This window comes from Brassica napus, chromosome A8 (genome assembly GCF_020379485.1).
Source record: "Brassica napus cultivar Da-Ae chromosome A8, Da-Ae, whole genome shotgun sequence".
Classification (NCBI taxonomy): Eukaryota; Viridiplantae; Streptophyta; class Magnoliopsida; order Brassicales; family Brassicaceae; genus Brassica; species Brassica napus.
Window position 1 is genome coordinate 10,371,323 of NC_063441.1, and position 16,610 is coordinate 10,387,932.

The window sequence follows — 16,610 nt, forward strand, 5'->3', positions numbered from 1 at the left end:
TGTCTGGTGGAACCCTGATGCAGTAGGTTTCAGAACCCGGATCATCTCTTCTCACCTCAGAACTCAAGGGAAACTTTTCTTCTCTTGTCGCAGCTGCAATCTCCAGAAAAAAATATCCAAGATTACATACGCATAAAGATACGTCGAGAATAATATTTGTAGAAAGTGTAGAGCCTGAGTTATCTGATTCTTTTAAATTGTGTTTTGACTTCCAAATTCGTATGCAAGCTGTAAACTTTGGAGCTACCTCAGAAAATATGAAGGTGTTGATTAGTGGACTGGATCCAAATGTGATGAGTTTCAGGAGAAGACAATAATTTCATCTACAAATATGATGGATGAAAATTACTTCACACATTTGATCAATAAATAAAAAGAAAATTCCTACACACATCCAAAGAAGGCAAGTCAAGCCTTTATCACAACTTTGAGTGCTTTTTCTCTTCTTACTGGTTAGATCTGATTTGATTATTGCAGGATGTGCCACACGAAAGCTACCTGGAGAGGGCTGAGGAGGATCTGATCATTGTTCACATGTATCCAACAAACATAGTCATCTCGGTGAAGCTGATGGCGGCGGTGAGTCTGCCACCACCTTTCTATATAAGAAGTGACATATGAATAGAAGAAGCTTACACAAACATAGTTTCAATGAGTCATCATCATCGAAGACAAATAAGTATATATATATTTTTTAAACAGATCATAACATTGATAAGGAAACCGGTCTACTAATCTTAGAGCTCATCTTCACCAACCTGATACTTCTTAATCAACTCATAGCAACACACACCAATAACATATGTCTCAGACCCCTTGTTGTTAGCTTGACTAATCTGAATACCATTGTAATTCTTCAATGTTACACGTAATTCTTCAATGCTACACGTAACATCACATATCTCATCTATGGTCTTCGTGGAAAACGAACTTGTACTTTCCATACCTACTTGATCAGCTACATCTGTGTAGATATCTTTCATTGTCTTCCTGTCTTTGCACATGTATAGTCAGATTCAGGACATAAGTAGAAGACTCGAGTAGTATAAAAAAAAAAACAGAACGAACCTTCTCATCTAGGTATGAAGCACATAGATTCAGATGTGAACAAATATCTTCTCATTTAATATAATATGTCCACCCCATAAGCTCTCCTCTCCACCCTTCTTCAGGTTCCATGCTTCCCAAAAATGGAGGATCCATGTCACAACAGTCTCCCTGAAACTATTAGAGGTTAGAGTTCATACTTTGCTCCCCGGATACGTTAATGTTGCCAAACTTTGGGCACAACAACGAAGAAGGTTCTCTGGTGGCCTTAGTTTTACAGTCGCTGCAGGCAATATAATACCAAGAAGTCGCTGGCTCGCTGCATATCATCAATTGTGGATACGCATTTGAAAGACCTTCCTGCAATGGGACAAATGCAAGTGATCTACATAAATAGGCCTCTGTTTCCGAGTGAGTTATCTAGAGCTGTAATTTTACCCTAGCGAATTTCTTTTTGATGTAAGCATAGATTTGTCCAGCTGTCTCTATCGCAGCGTTAGTAACCTCCTCTGGATTCACCAGCTTTTCAATCTCTGGGTTAGAACCCAACCTGAGACAATATACAAATATAATATTGGTCAGAGTCACAAAAGAGAGGCTGAATTAGAATATTACTTGGAGTTGGCAATTATAAGCATTCTGGCTCTACAAACACTAACCAGTTGAAGTAGCCAATGGTGGGTTGGATATAGTAGTCCATAAAAACATGCGGGGATGATATTGAACTGACGGCAAGGTGACGTGTTTTTTAAACACGTCAGGAAAACTGATTGACCAAACGGCACGGCAACATAACGTTAAGTGGAAATCAACACATATATTTTGAAAAGCAATGAAAATCTAAAAGTAGACATCAAGCTAACTTGATGCCATATGAAGAGCATGTGAATAGAGAGAGTCGGATAGCGTCAATGACGGTGAGAACAGAGGTGTGGGAGAATCACCCCCTAACCATGGCGACCAAACCAGCTGCTGAATCTGTGCAATGCTTCGGAAGGAAGAAGACAGCGGTGGCTGTCACCCACTGCAAACGCGGATGCGGTCTGATCAAGCTCAACGGCTGCCCGATCGAGCTCTTCAACCCCGAGATCCTCCGGTTCAAGATCTTCGAGCCGGTCCTTCTCCTCGGGAAGCACCGTTTCGCAAGCGTGGACATGAGGATCCGCGTCAAGGGTGGTGGTCACACTTCCCAGGTTTACACCATCCGTCAGAGTCTCGCTAAAGCTCTCGTGGCGTTCTACCAGAAGTACGTGGATGAGCAGTCGAAGAAGGAGGTGAAGGATATTCTGATTAGGTATGATAGGACGCTGCTTGTGGCGGATCCAATGAGGTGCGAGCCGAAGAAGTTTGGTGGTCGTGGTACCAATGGGAGGTGGAACGAAGTGAGTAAAGATTAAAGAACATCATTGATCGACGAAGTAAGGGTCGCAGTAACGGCTAGACAGAGTTTATGATTTGTTGAAACGAAGCGGAAGAGACGGAGTTGACGACTGAACATAGGTGTAGGCGTTTTATGTTTAATTTTGGGCCATAACATAATTTGAAAGCCCACGCGAAGACCCGGTTTCACTCTTCTTTAATCAAAATCGATGGTGACATGGCAAAACCAAACTCTCTAATTGGCTGATTATTTAATCTGATGTGGATGCCTTAAGCATTGAGCTTATTTACCTTTTAGTATAGTATATAGATACAAAATTCATAGATCCAATAATCAGAAGGGATAAATACATAATTCTAATTCTAGATTTAAATCTAAAACATATAATACTTAGCTATTTAGATCTGTAGTTGAAATCAAAACATTGAAAAATATAAGAACAAATCTAACCCTAGGTCGGATAAAAATCCAGAATTCTCCGGCGACATCGTTTTTGGATATGTCAGGCATAGACGATTGATACTTCAGATGGAGCCACCACTGTTTGTCAATCGGTTACTGAAATTGTGTTGTTTGATATTCATGAAGAAAAAATAATGAAGAGAAGAAGAAGAAGAAGAAGAAGAAGAAGAAGAAGAAGAAGAAGAAGAAGAAGAAGAAGAAGAAATCAAAGGAGAATGAAGAGAATAAGAGAAAAGAAGAAGAAATTGAAGAAGAGACATTTCGGCTGAGAGAAGAAAGAAAAAAGAGGAAAGAGAATATAAAAGTAGATCTATTTGACAGATATAAATGATTAGGTTTAAGGTTAAACTGTAATTTAATAATTTTTAGAATTAAAAATAATTAAAAATAAAATACATTTTAGAGAATGATATTTTAGCTTTTCCAATTAGATGCAAGGATAATAGAGACGATTTCTCGCCAAACCTCCTTAAATTTAAAATTGTAGACTTCTTTCTCCACTAATCAATAGTTTGAAATTTAACTACCCATAGTCTATGGTTTAATCGGTTAATGTTAACTAACCATTTTAAACCAGCTAAACCAAATAAAATCCCAATTTTTATCTGAAAGAAATGATTCATCAAAAAAAAAAAAATTCAAAACAAAATTGATTCCCAAACAAAGAAGATTCATCATCTATCATTGGTCACTGGTCATGGGATTGTAGCCATTGTTAATCTCCTAGTAATTAGGATAAAAATTGGGATTTTATTTGGCTAATTAAGCTGGTTTAAAATGGTTAATTAATAAGATGGTTAATTAACATTAAACTGATTAAACCATAGGTTATGAAAAATTAAGTTTCGAATTATTGATTCATGGAGAAATAAGTTTGTAACTTTAAATTTGGAGAAATCTGGTACGAGATCATAGTTTTGTGAAGATTTGATGCTATATAATAGTTTTCGTGGTGAAATAGATCGTTGATCACAAGTTAATTTTTTCAAATTGTCACTATTAAAAGTAAGTTTGCAGACTAATCCATTCACAATATTTTATTTGACCATCTATTTTATTCAGCCACCTAATGCATTTATTTTTTTGTTTATGAATATTTAAGTTTTTTTCTCAGAAAATGGGGGTTGGTTAACATTTATTTCTACAAAAGCAAACAATTGTATTTTCGCGGGAAAATTCCTATATATCAGAGAATTAAAAATATAGCGTTTCTTCGTTCCTGTTGTTTGTACATATTATAAAAATATTAACAAATTTCCTCGCAATCCATAAAGAAAAAGGACAATTTTCAGGAAACTATCTAATAAAAACAAAGTCTTTTTTTTTTTTTTTTTTGTCACAAAAACAAAGTCTACTCTTCACGTTCTCTTGTATAAAGTCTTCTCCTTAACGTCGACCCATTGGTCAATCGGTTCATTTCGATTCTAAGAAGAGCATCTTCGGCTTCACCCACGAGAGTGATTGAGATGGATGCTAGAGCTGTTCTACTTATCGGCGAGCCAGACAATTACGATGGCGTTACCGTAACTATGGAGGAACCAATGGATGCTGAGGTTTTCACCGCAAGGCTTAGGGCTTCGCTTTCGCAGTGGAGACAAGAGGTCTTTACATCATCAATACAACTTTCAGATCTCTAGGGATTTCATTGTACTAATGGTTAGTTTTTAAATTTGCAGGGGAAAAGGGGGATTTGGATAAAGCTACCTCTTGGATTGGCTAATCTTGTAGAGCCTGCAGTTAGTGTAAGAGATTTTGATAAATCTTGTCTTTGTTTTGTTTGTTGACTTTTTTGTAAGAGTTTTGTTTCTTTGTTTGTGTTTCTTCAGGAAGGGTTTAGATATCACCACGCAGAGCCTGAGTACTTGATGCTTGTGTCATGGATCTCTAACACCCCTGATACAATCCCCGCCAATGCTTCTCATATTGTAGGTGTTGGTGCTTTGGTCCTCAACAAAAACACTAGAGAGGTAATAAAACCTTCTTTGAATCTCTAAGGGGTTGAAGGAAAGATGCAGAATGTCTCACACCCGTCGCATTGTTTTCTCAATGATGTTCGTTTGTGAAAGAAAAAAAGAAAACATTACTTTGACTGAACTGAGATGAAACCAAATTGAATGAGCGCAGGTCCTCGTTGTCCAGGAAAAGAGTGGTTATTTCAAAGATAAAAACGTGTGGAAGCTGCCTACTGGTGTTGTCAACGAGGTGATTTACATCAGTTCTTTTTTCCTGTCATCTTTATTACCCAAATAGGATCTATTGCTCTTAAGGCCCATTAGGCCTGGGCACTTTATCCCGATACCCAAACCCGTATCCAAATCCAACCCGAAAAATCCAAACCAAAATCCGAAACGAAATAGAAAAATACCTGAACGGACATTAATTTAAGAGAGATTGGATATCCCAACACAAACATGTTATATCCAAATCCAAATGGTTATATTCGAACATATGTATACTTAACTTTATATTTTTAGTTTACATATTTTATTTTATTTAAAATATTTATATTGATTTTTACACATATTTTAAAATCATATAATTTACATATAAGTACAGATCAAATGATTTGATACTCACTTAAAATACATCTCAAGCTTTTTTGTTTTATGTATTAACAAAAGTTACATCCAACTTTTTTTTAAATGACCAAATTAATGTTTATTTATTTTTGAAATGTTACCTCTAAATATATTAATCACTCAATCTATTAAAAAAATAAAAAGTCAATTAAGTGAAAGTTATATTTTTAAATACAAAAACTTAATAAATGAAAAAAAAAAAATTTTATATTTTAAAATCTAAATATCAGAACAGGAGTCGAAATAACCAAACTCGAACTAAAAATAACCGAACGCAGAATTAACTCAAACTAAAAATCTATATTGTAGATTCAAAAATCCCTTACATCTAAACCTATTTCTGGTCATATTCTCTTAGAAACAAAAATCTTCCGGCGCTCCGTTTAACTGGTTTAGCTAACCAAAGGTAGTCCTTAGCTCTGTCAAGCTCAATCTTCTGGTTTCCCTTACTTTTTCTTCAGCTAAAAGCATCTCCAACACAACTCTATTTCTTCATCCAAAATAGAGATTGCTATTTTATCCTTTATAAATAAGAAAATAAATAAAAATTCTCTATTTTTTTGCTCTATAAATAAGGATTGATATTTTAGAAAAATACATTAGAATAAATTCTACCTCTATTATAGAGTTTCCTACTTTAGGAACAAAAATAGCAAAATACATTAGATATGGTCTAAGTCTCATCCTATCCAAACTTAACCTTTTTGTTCAGAGCATGACATGCTTGTCTGATAGTCTTTCCAATTGACCGTTCATGTTGTCGTCTATAGTCTGTCCTGGCGATCCTAGCGAGAATCATGGACATGACAAATATAGTCTAAGATTGATGTTGATGCAGATGTAGTAAGTTGGCTTATGAAGTCTCTCAGCATATTGTCCAGAAGTGTTGATAGTCTATTATTAATCAAGTCTTTAACGTGAGCTTTTCAAATCCACAGGGTGAGGATATATGCACCGGAGTAGCTAGGGAAGTGGAAGAAGAAACTGGTGTATGTATCTTGCTTTAAGAAAAGAAAATTCATATATTTGATCCTTTATCTACTTGCCACATTATTCTAAAATCTGTTTTCTTTTTATTGGATATTTTTTACTTCATCAGATTGTTGCAGATTTTGTGGAAGTGTTGTCTTTCAGGTAAATTTATGTTTTCATTCCCTTGGCAAACATTTGATCTGGCCAAGATTTGATGTATCTTAATTCATCATTGGTCCACTCTTTCTTTACTTGTAGGCAAAGCCACAAAGCATTCTTGAAACAGAAAACGGATCTGTTCTTCTTGTGTGTCTTAAGTCCACGCGCCTACGAAATCACTGAACAAAAATCTGAGATCTTGCAAGCTAAGGTAACTTTCCACTGTTGATGGGACAAGAAAATGCTGAGTTCTTGTCACCTGAGCTTGTATATATCGTTTTTGTGCAGTGGATGCCGATCAAAGAATATGTAGACCAGCCATGGAACCAGAAGAAGGAAATGTTCAAGATCATGGCTAACATCTGTCAGAAGAAGTGTGATGAAGACTATGTGGGATTCTCCACTGTGGAAACTAAAACAGGAACTGGTAAAAAGAGCTTTGTCTACTGCAATGCTGATCACGCTAAGAGCCTTAATGCAACGCGTGGCCAAGCCTCCTCTTCTCTTTAAATAACATTCTGTTGCATCTCCAGCATTTTGTGTTTCTTCTATCTTCTTCCATTGTATCATTTGGCTTTGTCGTCTACTCTATTTTCAGTTATTACTTTCAAAAACATCTCCGGCTTTATGTCTTCATGTTATTTCTGGTTTAATCCGGTTCATATATATGCTATATATTTGAATTGTTAAAGAACTAACACAAATATTCTTGCTTTATTTGATAGTTTCAATAACGATTGTAGTTTACAAAACGTAAGTATAATTTTATTTTAAAGGAACTTTTGAAAGAAGCTGTGAATGTGTTGATTGATCTCGTGGAGGAAATGTCCCACTCCGTTGAGCACGACGGTTTCATCTAGCAATGGTACGTCTCTCTTAAATCCACCACCGTGAATGTATTCCTAATCCCAGGTGAATTGTACGTCAAATCCTGATCTCCAACTATGAATTTTACCGGTTCACCAATCTTAGCACCGGTCCAAGGTGCAGTCAGCTCCCAGTTACTGTTTAAAAAGCAAACCGGGATTTAGACCGATTGGTCAAAACTGTGATCGTATATTTATTGAACCGGGTGGTATATAAGTACCGGTCAATGTTGCGGTAGTAGTTAATTGCTCCAGTGAAGCCTTTCTTCTCGTACTTGCTGACGTAATAGTCAAGATCTTCTTGTGTTAACCACTGTTTTGTGGCAGATGCAGCGTTTTCTGAGCGTTTGAAGGCTCCATTCGTTCACTGGTTCAAACGATGCGGTTGCGGATGCGGAAATTTGCGGATGCAGGAGTTTGCGGATGCGGAAGTTTGCAGATGCATGAGTTTACGGATATAGTGGTTGCGCTTCCAAGTGTTTTATACGATTAACACAATGTTTAAAAATTGTTGCGTTTGCAGGATATTTGTGACTACTTGATTATCAGATATTGTAACGGTTTAATAATAAATTACCAATATTAAAGTATTATAATATTATAAAAATATAAAACATACTATTGTGATAAAATATAATGATTATTAATATAATATGATTTATAATAATATCATGTTTATTTATGATACTGTTTGTGAATTTAAATTAATATATAAAATTTGTATATATATATATTTTATAATATTTCTATTTTAAAGTTTTACTTTTAAAATTTTAAAATAATTTTATATTTAGTTTTCCACCCGCAACCGCAAACGTTACCTTTAATCAACTTTTGATTTTAAGAGGTTCATAACGGTATAAAACAATTTGTAGTAGTTTGTATGATTGTTTTGAAACGCTGTCAACCCCTACCAATCGCAAAAGCTGCATTTGGGGATGATGGCGGAGAAACCAGTCAGACCTGAATAGTTTGCATCTGGGGAGGTAAAGCGGGCCAGCCGTTTTGTGGTTGAATAACTTTTTCAACACCTTCTCTGTTTCCAACTCTCTGAACTCTGCTTCTATTTCTCCAGGTTTCTTGTTAACAAAAATTATTAATCGTAAATATATGTTTATTATCAAAATATACTCGTAGGTTATTATATCAGGACTGACCCAGATTTTAGGGGATGTAAAATAAAATAAAATTTTGATTTTAATAATTTAGAGCATATATTATAGTTCTTAAGAATAAGACCATCATTAGAGCATGAGCATTGGTTCACAAGTTTTTTTTAATATTTTTTTGTGGGTCCATGAATAGTTATGAACCTGTATTTGTTTTTTTCTGCATTGGTGAACCTGAAGAAGGAGTTCATAACAATAAAATAATAATATTTAATTTTTTTTTAAATCTTCAAATTATCCAGAAAACAAGAATAAAATATTTAAAATATTATTAGATTTTTGAAAACTATTTATTCAATACATTAAAAGAATAACTTACATAAATTGAGAAATAGAAAAACAAACAAAGTTTATTCATCTTCATCACCAAACTTTTGCCAAATATTTTCCATTAAATCAGCTTTCAAACGAGCATGCTTCTCTTAATCTCGAACTTCTCTGCGCATGCCTAACATATCACCGGCATGAATACTTTCTCTGGTTGTCACCTTTGAACTTCTACTTGACTCTCCTGATTCGAACTCAGAAGTATTTATTTGAGCGTATCCGTGTCGTTCGTTCTCTACAATCATATTGTGCAATATGACACAAGTTCTCATTATCTTTCCTATCTTTTCCTTGTCCCATTGTAGAGCTGGGTTTTTAACAATTGCAAACCTCGACTGCAATACTCCAAAAGCCCGTTCGACATCTTTTCTGGCGGATTCTTGCTTTTTTGCAAATTTCTCGGCTTTAGGACCTTGAGGAAGTGGGATGGATTGAATAAATGTTGACCAGTTTGGATAAATTCCGTCAGTAAGATAGTAGGCCATACGATAAGTGTGGTTGTTGACCTTGAACTTAACTTTAGGTGCTCGACCATGTAAGATGTCATCAAAAACAGGTGACCGATCAAGAACATTGATATCGTTGAGTGTACCTGGTAAGCCGAAAAATGCGTGCCATATCCAAAGATCTTGTGATGCCACGGCTTCTAAGACAATTGTCGGCTTTCCTGAACCCCGTGTGAACTGACCTTTCCAAGCCGTTGGGCAGTTTTTTCACTCCCAATGCATACAGTCGATGCTGCCTATCATCCCTGGAAACCCGCGTACCTCTCCAACATCGAGTAATCGTTGAAGATCTTCTGGTGTAGGGCTTCGTAGATACTCATATCCAAACAATTGTATTATCGCATCAGTGAAATTTTCCAAACATAAACGTGATGTACTATCACCAAGTCGGAGATATTCGTCATTTCTGTCTCCCGATTGACCATATGCGAGCATACGTATAGCTGCCGTACACTTTTGAAGTGGAGATAGCCCGTACCTTCCGGAAGCATCTCTCCTTTGCTGAAAGTAGGGAACTTCACTACTTAGGCGATCGACAATGCGAAGGAACAATGGCTTGTTCATTCGGAAACGCCGCCTAAACATTTCAGGTGGGTATGTAGGATTTTCCATGAAATAGTCTTTCCATAGTTGATTGTGTCCTTGTTCTCGGTCTCTTTCGATATAAGCTCGTCTCTTCGATTTGTTGGTTTGACCATCAACTATTGTGTCTATGAAATTATCAACCACTTCGTCGACCATTTCATCAAAAGCTTTATCTGCTTCATCGCTTGATGATGAGGAAGACATTGTTGATGAAATTTGATGATCTTTTCCTTACTACATAAGACAAAATACTACACTCTCCCGTGAATCAAACCTACACCTACAAGCATCAACCCGTGACCTGACATTACCTACACCTACAAGCAGAAACCGAGACTATCTTACAAGCATCCACCTCCACACGCATCCACCTGCAACCCGTGACCTACAAAGCAATACATACTGTTAGCATTTGGTGCAGATTTATCATAATCAATATACTTAAAGCAACAGAAGTTCACATTAACCAATAACCTACTCAAAAATTCATTAACAAAGTAGCCTCTCACCAAATCAAAGCATTTCAGAGATTAGTTTATCTTTTAGACACACTTCTTGAGCAGAAAGTTTATCTTCATTTTTTGCTAGCAGACGGTCAAGGATTTTCTGTTTGGATATGTGATTTTTCGCGGCTAATATGCTCTCAATCTGATCAAACGCTGCTTCATTCCCGTGCTTCTTTTGTTTGGATGCTTTGCTAGCCTTAATACCAGGTGGCCTAACATCTTCCTCCGCAGCCACCTCCTCTGCCGGTTCCTTCCTTTTCTCCTTTGCACCCTCTCTCGACAAAGAATGTGATCTCCATTTTTGATCAAACCTAAGCTCTCTCCAACAATGTTCCAGTGTGAACTTCGCATGGTAGTCATTAAAGAAGATGTCATGAGCAGCCTTCATGACATCATTCTCGTTTTGTCCACTCGCCTGCTCCTTCAAAGCGGCTTCATGACTTCCCACAAACTTGCACACCTGCTCATTCACCCTTCCCCACCTCTGCTTACATTGACTCCACTCCCTAGGAACGGAGCCAACAAGCAGAGGGCTAGCATTTACATACTCCTCTATTCGCTTCCAAAAATCTCCTGCCTTTTGCTCATTACTCACGATTGGATCCTTGCTGGTGTTGAGCCAAGCACTGATCAGCACCACATCTTCTTTCGTTGTCCACTTTCGCCTTTCAGCAGGTTTAGGAACCTCTGAACACCCTAAATCTATTGGCTGACTACTCTGGGAAGTGAGGAGGTTAACAAAACCGGGAGAGTTAAGGGAAAAAGGATACATTTGGTTTTCGATTAAAGTTTTAAAATTTTGGTTTGTGTTTTCAGATGTGGATTGCGTGGATTGCTTATGTTTTTAAAGTAGTATTGTGTTTCAAAGGACAAGCAAATTAAACATACCCTAACCACCTAACATTGATTATAGTTAATTACACAACAAGTACTACACAGATAGCATTCAATAAACATCAAATCATTTTTTTAAAGTCGACCATTCATTACGCAACCAACCAAACCGGCAATTGTACTCTAATACGTCTACCTAGCTACCAATGTAGTTAATTTTTTAAAACTCGACCATTCAATACGTCTACCTAGCTACCAGTGTAGTTAAGTGTTACCTTTTCTTTTTCAGTCGAAGCAGAGCTTCTCCAAGTCCGCCACCTGCACAGAGAGGTTGTAAACCTCTCCATTGAGGTTATCAACCTGCACAGTTAGGTCTTTAACCTTTGCCTGGACATGGAAACAACAATGACATTGTGTTAGTCACTTAATAAAATCTGAAGAACAATATGACAAAATTATTAAAAAAAAAATAAGTGGCTTTACCTCCAGTCTCTCAATTTGTTTAGTGAGCTCCGGCATCCACTTGATCACCATCTCAACCTCCTCCAAACGCTTACTGAGACGTTCGATATGCTCCTCGACACCTATCACCCAAGGCTGACGATAATGTAACCCATCAGCCTTATTTACAACAAAAACACATATCAGAATCTCGTTTGAAAATCAAATTATTATTCCAAATAAGTGAAATGAGAAGAACCGCTTACCTCGTAGTTTTTGCAGGTGAAGAAACGCTTCCCAGGAAGAGTGTCATAGTCGTCCTTCCCCCGAACCTCGTGAATGATTGTGCCACCACAGGGACACCTCGTCGGAATACCGTTTTCGGAATCAGCCACGAATCCTACCATATCGATGTACTCCTTTTGCCTTTTTGTCTCTCTTATCTCTTCTGCGGGATCCATCTGTACCAGAAACATAAATGATTAGAACAAAATCACCGGTAAATCGCAAACACAAACTCGATTAAGAACCCTAACTAGAAACCCCCAAATCGATCTCAAATCCCATAAACAAACCCTAAATCGAACCCGCATGAAGATTTCAAACAATAAATCAAAACCCCCATATCAATTTTGAACCCTCCCTCGAAACCCCCAAATCGATTTAGATTCACCGACAACGCTTTGGAGCCCAAATCCGTTAAATCAAACCGTGAAAGTTATCGATACTGACCTCAGCTCGTCGGGGAGAGAGTCCGCCGTCGATTAGAACCACTAAATCACCCACAGTCGGCGTCGCACGAGAAATCGCCTCCGAAAACGAGAAACCCTAGTTTTCGAAAGGAGAAGAGAAAATGATTCCTCTCACGCGAATCCCTTTTTTTCTCCGCTTCGACGCGATATCGCGTGGTCACTGTTTCCTCGATACGTGCCATGAATCCGTATCATATGGGTTCACTCCCATGAACCGGATCACCCATTTAAATCAATTTTTGTTTTTTTAATTTCGGCCCATATGATACCGAGCCCATGACCCCTTCTAAATACGTCGATGCGCATGCTCTTATCGGAGGTGCTAAACCCAGTCTCTTAGGTTTTTTTTAAAAAAAAAAAAGAAAAAACCTAATATGCAAGAGAAGTCGCTTAATTAAGACGTCCCTTACGGGACACGCGTCATAAGGGCGACGTCTCTATCTCTCTCGTCTCTCTTTCTCTCCCTTGGTGGCTCCGGTCGAGCTCTTCCGATGGTGCTTCCCCTTCCCGCCCTTTGAGGTCCGTGAGCTCTGTTTTACTTTCTCTCTCTTTGTTCTGCTCTCTCTCCCTGAACGATTGATCTCGGATTTGAGGTAGTGATATTGTTAAAAAGCTTGTGACTTTTTTCCAAAAAGTTGCATTTGTTCTATGATATGCTTGTGTCTCGCATGTTCTTTTTTTTTTTTTGAATCATTGGTTCATGTAATTTGATTTGATCCGGTTGTATTTGAAGACGGAATCGATTGAAAGTATTGGGATTGGTTGGGGAAAAACAGAGGATTTGAGTTTTATTTTAGTTTTCTTTTTGATCGATAAAGTTTTGATTTTTCATATTATTTCTTGGGGAAATCAGCTTTGACTGGTTGCAGTTTATGTCTTTGTAATGGCAGGGACATGGTCATCACCACCATCATCATCGGTCCATAGCAGGGACATGGTCATCACCACCATCATCGATTCCACAAGAGAGGAAAGAAGAGAATGGTGGAGGTAGTAATGTCAAATGGGTGGCCCATGTCCAAATAGATATGGACCAAAATGGATAAGCCCATATTGAACCATAAATAATTTTTGTCCAAATGGGTGAACCCAACTATATCTATGGCCAAATTTGGGCTCAACCAGTTGGACAATGGGCAGCCCAATAGTATTAAATGTCTAGGGTTTGGGAATTGGGGAAACACGATCTTTTTTTTTCTCAGACTCGTGAGAGACAGAGAGAGAGCTCTTCTGAGATTCTTCTTCCTCGTCTTCTTCGATTCTTCTTTCTCATCTTCGATTCCTCTTCCTTGTGTTCGATTCATCTTCCTCTTCTTTGTTCTTCTTCGGGTTCTCCTTCGAATCTTCGATTCTCCTTCGATGGCCAGAAACAAGCTTTTGTGGTTGTGGGTCGAGTCAGCACTGGCACAGAAGCAAAACTAAAGGTTGAAAATCTTTGATTAGTTCCTTAATTTCGGTTTGTTCTCGCACAAATCATGAAATGGTTAATTGTTCTCGATGAACTTTTCAGGTGCTTTACGGGTCTGGAGCTAGGAAGTTCGCGAGAAGCTGTTGCAGCTCTTGGTTGACCTCTCACGAAGGTATTGTTTCCTGATCTCAGAAACAGTTTTGATGCAATTTTGCTTATTTGCTTACGCATATAACTGTGGAAGAGAGTAGCTTTGTATCTTTACTTGTGATGTTATGAATTGGTTCATAAAATAAAAATGTGTTGTTGGAGATGTTTTTGAATTTGAACTCTGATGTGATGTGTACCTTACTCAGCTTTTCGTTCTGTTTCATTGCTAATAAGAGTTTCTTATACATGATAATTGCTAAGTGGTTACTGATTGCAAAGTTGGATTCTTCCCAATATTCTTTGTGATTGCTAGTAGAAAAAGTAGCTGTCATCTCACTGTTTATATTCACATGTGGTGTTCCGAATTGTTGCTTTAAAAATCTTAGTTTAGAAAATGACATTGAATCTGAACTCAGTTGTCTATATTACATTCGTAATTTATGGCTTTTTTGATATTTTGAACATGGTTTGTTAATAAGAGTAGTTGCTGTTATGATTCTTGAAACCTTTTATTCATAATGAATTTACTTTGAAACAGTTTTGATCCATGAAGAATCAAGAATTTACTACTAAGAATAAAGAAAACCAGCATTAATGTCACTAGTTGTTACACCTACATGATAATTATAATTATGTGAATTGGCTTCTAATAAATAATTTTTGAATTTTTGAACTGATGCAGTTTAATTAATAGAAAAACGAAAGTTGGTTTAGGTTGATATCTCCTCGTACATGTGATGTGTAGATAATTAATAGAACTATGGCTGAGCTGTTGATGTGTAGATACGTAGTAATAAGCTGTTGATGTGATAATCGGATGCACATGGAAATGAATGAGAGTATGTGATAATGACTATGATTAACTGTGTTATTTAATTAAGAGAAATACTTGGGTTCACCCCCTATGGTGAACCTCTAGGTTCACCAACCAATAGTAATTGATTATTTGAAATTTGATATCTTTTAAAAAAGAAAATAAAATTGAATATCCAAATTAGATTATATCTTTAAAATAAAATAATAAAAATACATAAAAATAGTTACAAAAAATAAATAAATAAATATTGTTAAATCTTTAGCAAAATATTAAACCCTATACCCTAAATCCTAAACATTAAACCTTAAACTTTGGATAAACTCTAAACGTTGGAAAATCTTAAACCCTAAATCATACACTAAAAACTAAATTTTAATAACACTAAACCCTAAATTCTAATCACTAAACCCTAAACCCTTGGGTAAACTATGAATCCTTGGGTAAACTCTGAACCCTTGAATAAATCATAAACTCTAGGGTTTAATTTTAAATATTTTTGATTTAGAGTTTATGATTTATCCAAGGGTTCAGGCTTTATCCAAGGGTTTAGGGTTTAGTGATTAAGGTTTAGGGTTTAGTGTTATTAAGATTTAGTTTTGATGTATGATTTAGGGTTTAAAATTTTCCAATGGTTTACGGTTTATCCAAAATTTAAGGTTTATAATTTAGGGTTTGGAATTTAAAATTTAGAGTATAGGATTTAGTATTTTGCTAACATTTTAACAATATTTATTTATTTATTTTTTGTAACTATATTTATGTATTTTTATTATTTTATTTTAAAAATTTATATCATATTTGGAAATTCAATTTTATTTCCTTTTTTAAAAGATATCAAATATCAAATACTCAACCAGTATTGGTTGGTGAACCTCTAGGTTCACCTAGGGGGTGAACCCAAGAATTTCTCTTTAATTAATACATAACTATGATTAGAAATGGTTTGCATCTCGTGTAATGTTTGTTTTCTTGTATGCTTTGTCAACTAGTATAACTAATTGATTGACGTGTTGTTGTTATGTGGATTTTTAAAAGATGCTTTTTTTTTTTGTCTTTGCACTATTGTGGTAAAAATGATAAAAGGGATCCAACTGTAATATTGGTAAGGTGGTGGAAGAAAGAAGAAGAAGGTGGTGACCAAGTGAAGAAATGAAACTCTCTTTGTTATAAAACAATATTGTGATTTGTGAACTTGTGATTTGTGAACTTATGTATTTTCACTTTTCATTGTTGTGTGAACTTGTGTGTTTTTTTTATCACTTTGAACTTATCTTGTGACCTTATCTTGTGTGTTTTCTTTTATAACTTTGAACTTATCTTGTGTTTTTTATAACTTTGAAACATGAAGTTTAAAACATAAAGATTAAGTATATCATATTTATAAATCTTTTGAACTGTATCTAACATCTTTAAAATTGAAAAATCTTTGCATCATTAGAACTGAAATTATGTTTTTTACATTAAGTGGGCATATGGGCCGTCCATGGATAACCCAACAAATCATGGGCTTATTTAGTTATGGTCTCATTTGGACATGGTTCTATTTGGGCTTCGACCAAAAATGTCCAGCAAAAAATGAAGCCCATTCGGACACACCCAAACCCGCCCAACCCGCCCATTTGACATCTCTAGTGGAGGCGGTGTGGTTT

General features: G+C 36.3%; 4 protein-coding genes and 1 long non-coding RNA gene across 8 annotated transcripts; 3 read left to right on the forward strand and 2 right to left on the reverse strand.

The window, feature by feature from the left end:
• Positions 1-256: 256 nt before the first annotated feature.
• LOC125577312 lies at positions 257-1,475 on the reverse strand. Its single transcript, XR_007315703.1, has 2 exons — positions 1,069-1,475; positions 257-990 (listed from the first exon to the last, which is right to left on the reverse strand). It is a non-coding gene; the product is annotated as an uncharacterized LOC125577312 (long non-coding RNA).
• Positions 1,476-1,709: 234 nt separating this feature from the next.
• LOC106359592 (40S ribosomal protein S16-3-like) lies at positions 1,710-4,212 on the forward strand. The gene has a single exon (XM_048738650.1). The coding sequence runs from the start codon at positions 1,914-1,916 to the stop codon at positions 2,442-2,444; it is 531 nt and encodes a 176-aa protein (XP_048594607.1). The 5' UTR covers positions 1,710-1,913; the 3' UTR covers positions 2,445-4,212.
• A 21-nt stretch (positions 4,213-4,233) lies between these two features.
• LOC106360643 (nudix hydrolase 7) lies at positions 4,234-7,216 on the forward strand. Its single transcript, XM_013800272.3, has 8 exons — positions 4,234-4,491; positions 4,567-4,632; positions 4,717-4,857; positions 5,015-5,092; positions 6,408-6,458; positions 6,569-6,603; positions 6,700-6,811; positions 6,889-7,216. The coding sequence occupies exons 1-8, from the start codon at positions 4,357-4,359 to the stop codon at positions 7,108-7,110; spliced, it is 840 nt and encodes a 279-aa protein (XP_013655726.1). The 5' UTR covers positions 4,234-4,356; the 3' UTR covers positions 7,111-7,216.
• A 25-nt stretch (positions 7,217-7,241) lies between these two features.
• LOC125577311 (glutathione S-transferase T3-like) lies at positions 7,242-12,442 on the reverse strand. 2 transcript variants are annotated; one of them, XM_048738649.1, is made up of 3 exons: positions 12,101-12,442; positions 11,877-12,014; positions 7,242-11,780 (listed from the first exon to the last, which is right to left on the reverse strand). In XM_048738649.1, the coding sequence occupies exons 1-3, from the start codon at positions 12,308-12,310 to the stop codon at positions 11,679-11,681; spliced, it is 450 nt and encodes a 149-aa protein (XP_048594606.1). In that variant the 5' UTR covers positions 12,311-12,442; the 3' UTR covers positions 7,242-11,678. The 2 variants fall into 2 exon arrangements, with proteins under 2 accessions (XP_048594606.1, XP_048594605.1); XM_048738648.1 differs by having other exon boundaries at positions 11,877-12,442.
• Positions 12,443-12,915: 473 nt separating this feature from the next.
• Positions 12,916-16,277, forward strand: LOC106424361. 3 transcript variants are annotated; one of them, XM_048738651.1, is made up of 4 exons: positions 12,916-13,105; positions 13,477-14,010; positions 14,097-14,166; positions 16,069-16,277. In XM_048738651.1, exons 2-4 carry the CDS (start codon positions 13,741-13,743, stop codon positions 16,104-16,106), a joined length of 378 nt encoding a protein of 125 aa, XP_048594608.1. In that variant the 5' UTR covers positions 12,916-13,105; positions 13,477-13,740; the 3' UTR covers positions 16,107-16,277. The 3 variants fall into 3 exon arrangements, with proteins under 3 accessions (XP_048594608.1, XP_048594610.1, XP_048594609.1); XM_048738653.1 differs by having other exon boundaries at positions 12,971-13,105; positions 13,517-14,010; XM_048738652.1 differs by having other exon boundaries at positions 12,997-13,179.
• The last annotated feature ends 333 nt before the right edge of the window (positions 16,278-16,610 follow it).

Coding starts and splice junctions, on each gene's coding strand:
- LOC106359592 (XM_048738650.1), top strand. CDS start 1,914: ATGCCATATGAAGAGCATGTGAATAGAGAGAGTCGGATAGCGTCAATG.
- LOC106360643 (XM_013800272.3), top strand. CDS start 4,357: ATGGATGCTAGAGCTGTTCTACTTATCGGCGAGCCAGACAATTACGAT. Junction 4,492..4,566: donor TTTCGCAGTGGAGACAAGAG/GTCTTTACATCA, acceptor TTAAATTTGCAG/GGGAAAAGGGGGATTTGGAT. Junction 6,812..6,888: donor CTGAGATCTTGCAAGCTAAG/GTAACTTTCCAC, acceptor GTTTTTGTGCAG/TGGATGCCGATCAAAGAATA.
- LOC106424361 (XM_048738651.1), top strand. CDS start 13,741: ATGTCTAGGGTTTGGGAATTGGGGAAACACGATCTTTTTTTTTCTCAG. Junction 14,011..14,096: donor GCACAGAAGCAAAACTAAAG/GTTGAAAATCTT, acceptor TGAACTTTTCAG/GTGCTTTACGGGTCTGGAGC. Junction 14,167..16,068: donor TTGGTTGACCTCTCACGAAG/GTATTGTTTCCT, acceptor AATATTGGTAAG/GTGGTGGAAGAAAGAAGAAG.
- LOC125577311 (XM_048738648.1), bottom strand. CDS start 11,331: ATGTATCCTTTTTCCCTTAACTCTCCCGGTTTTGTTAACCTCCTCACT.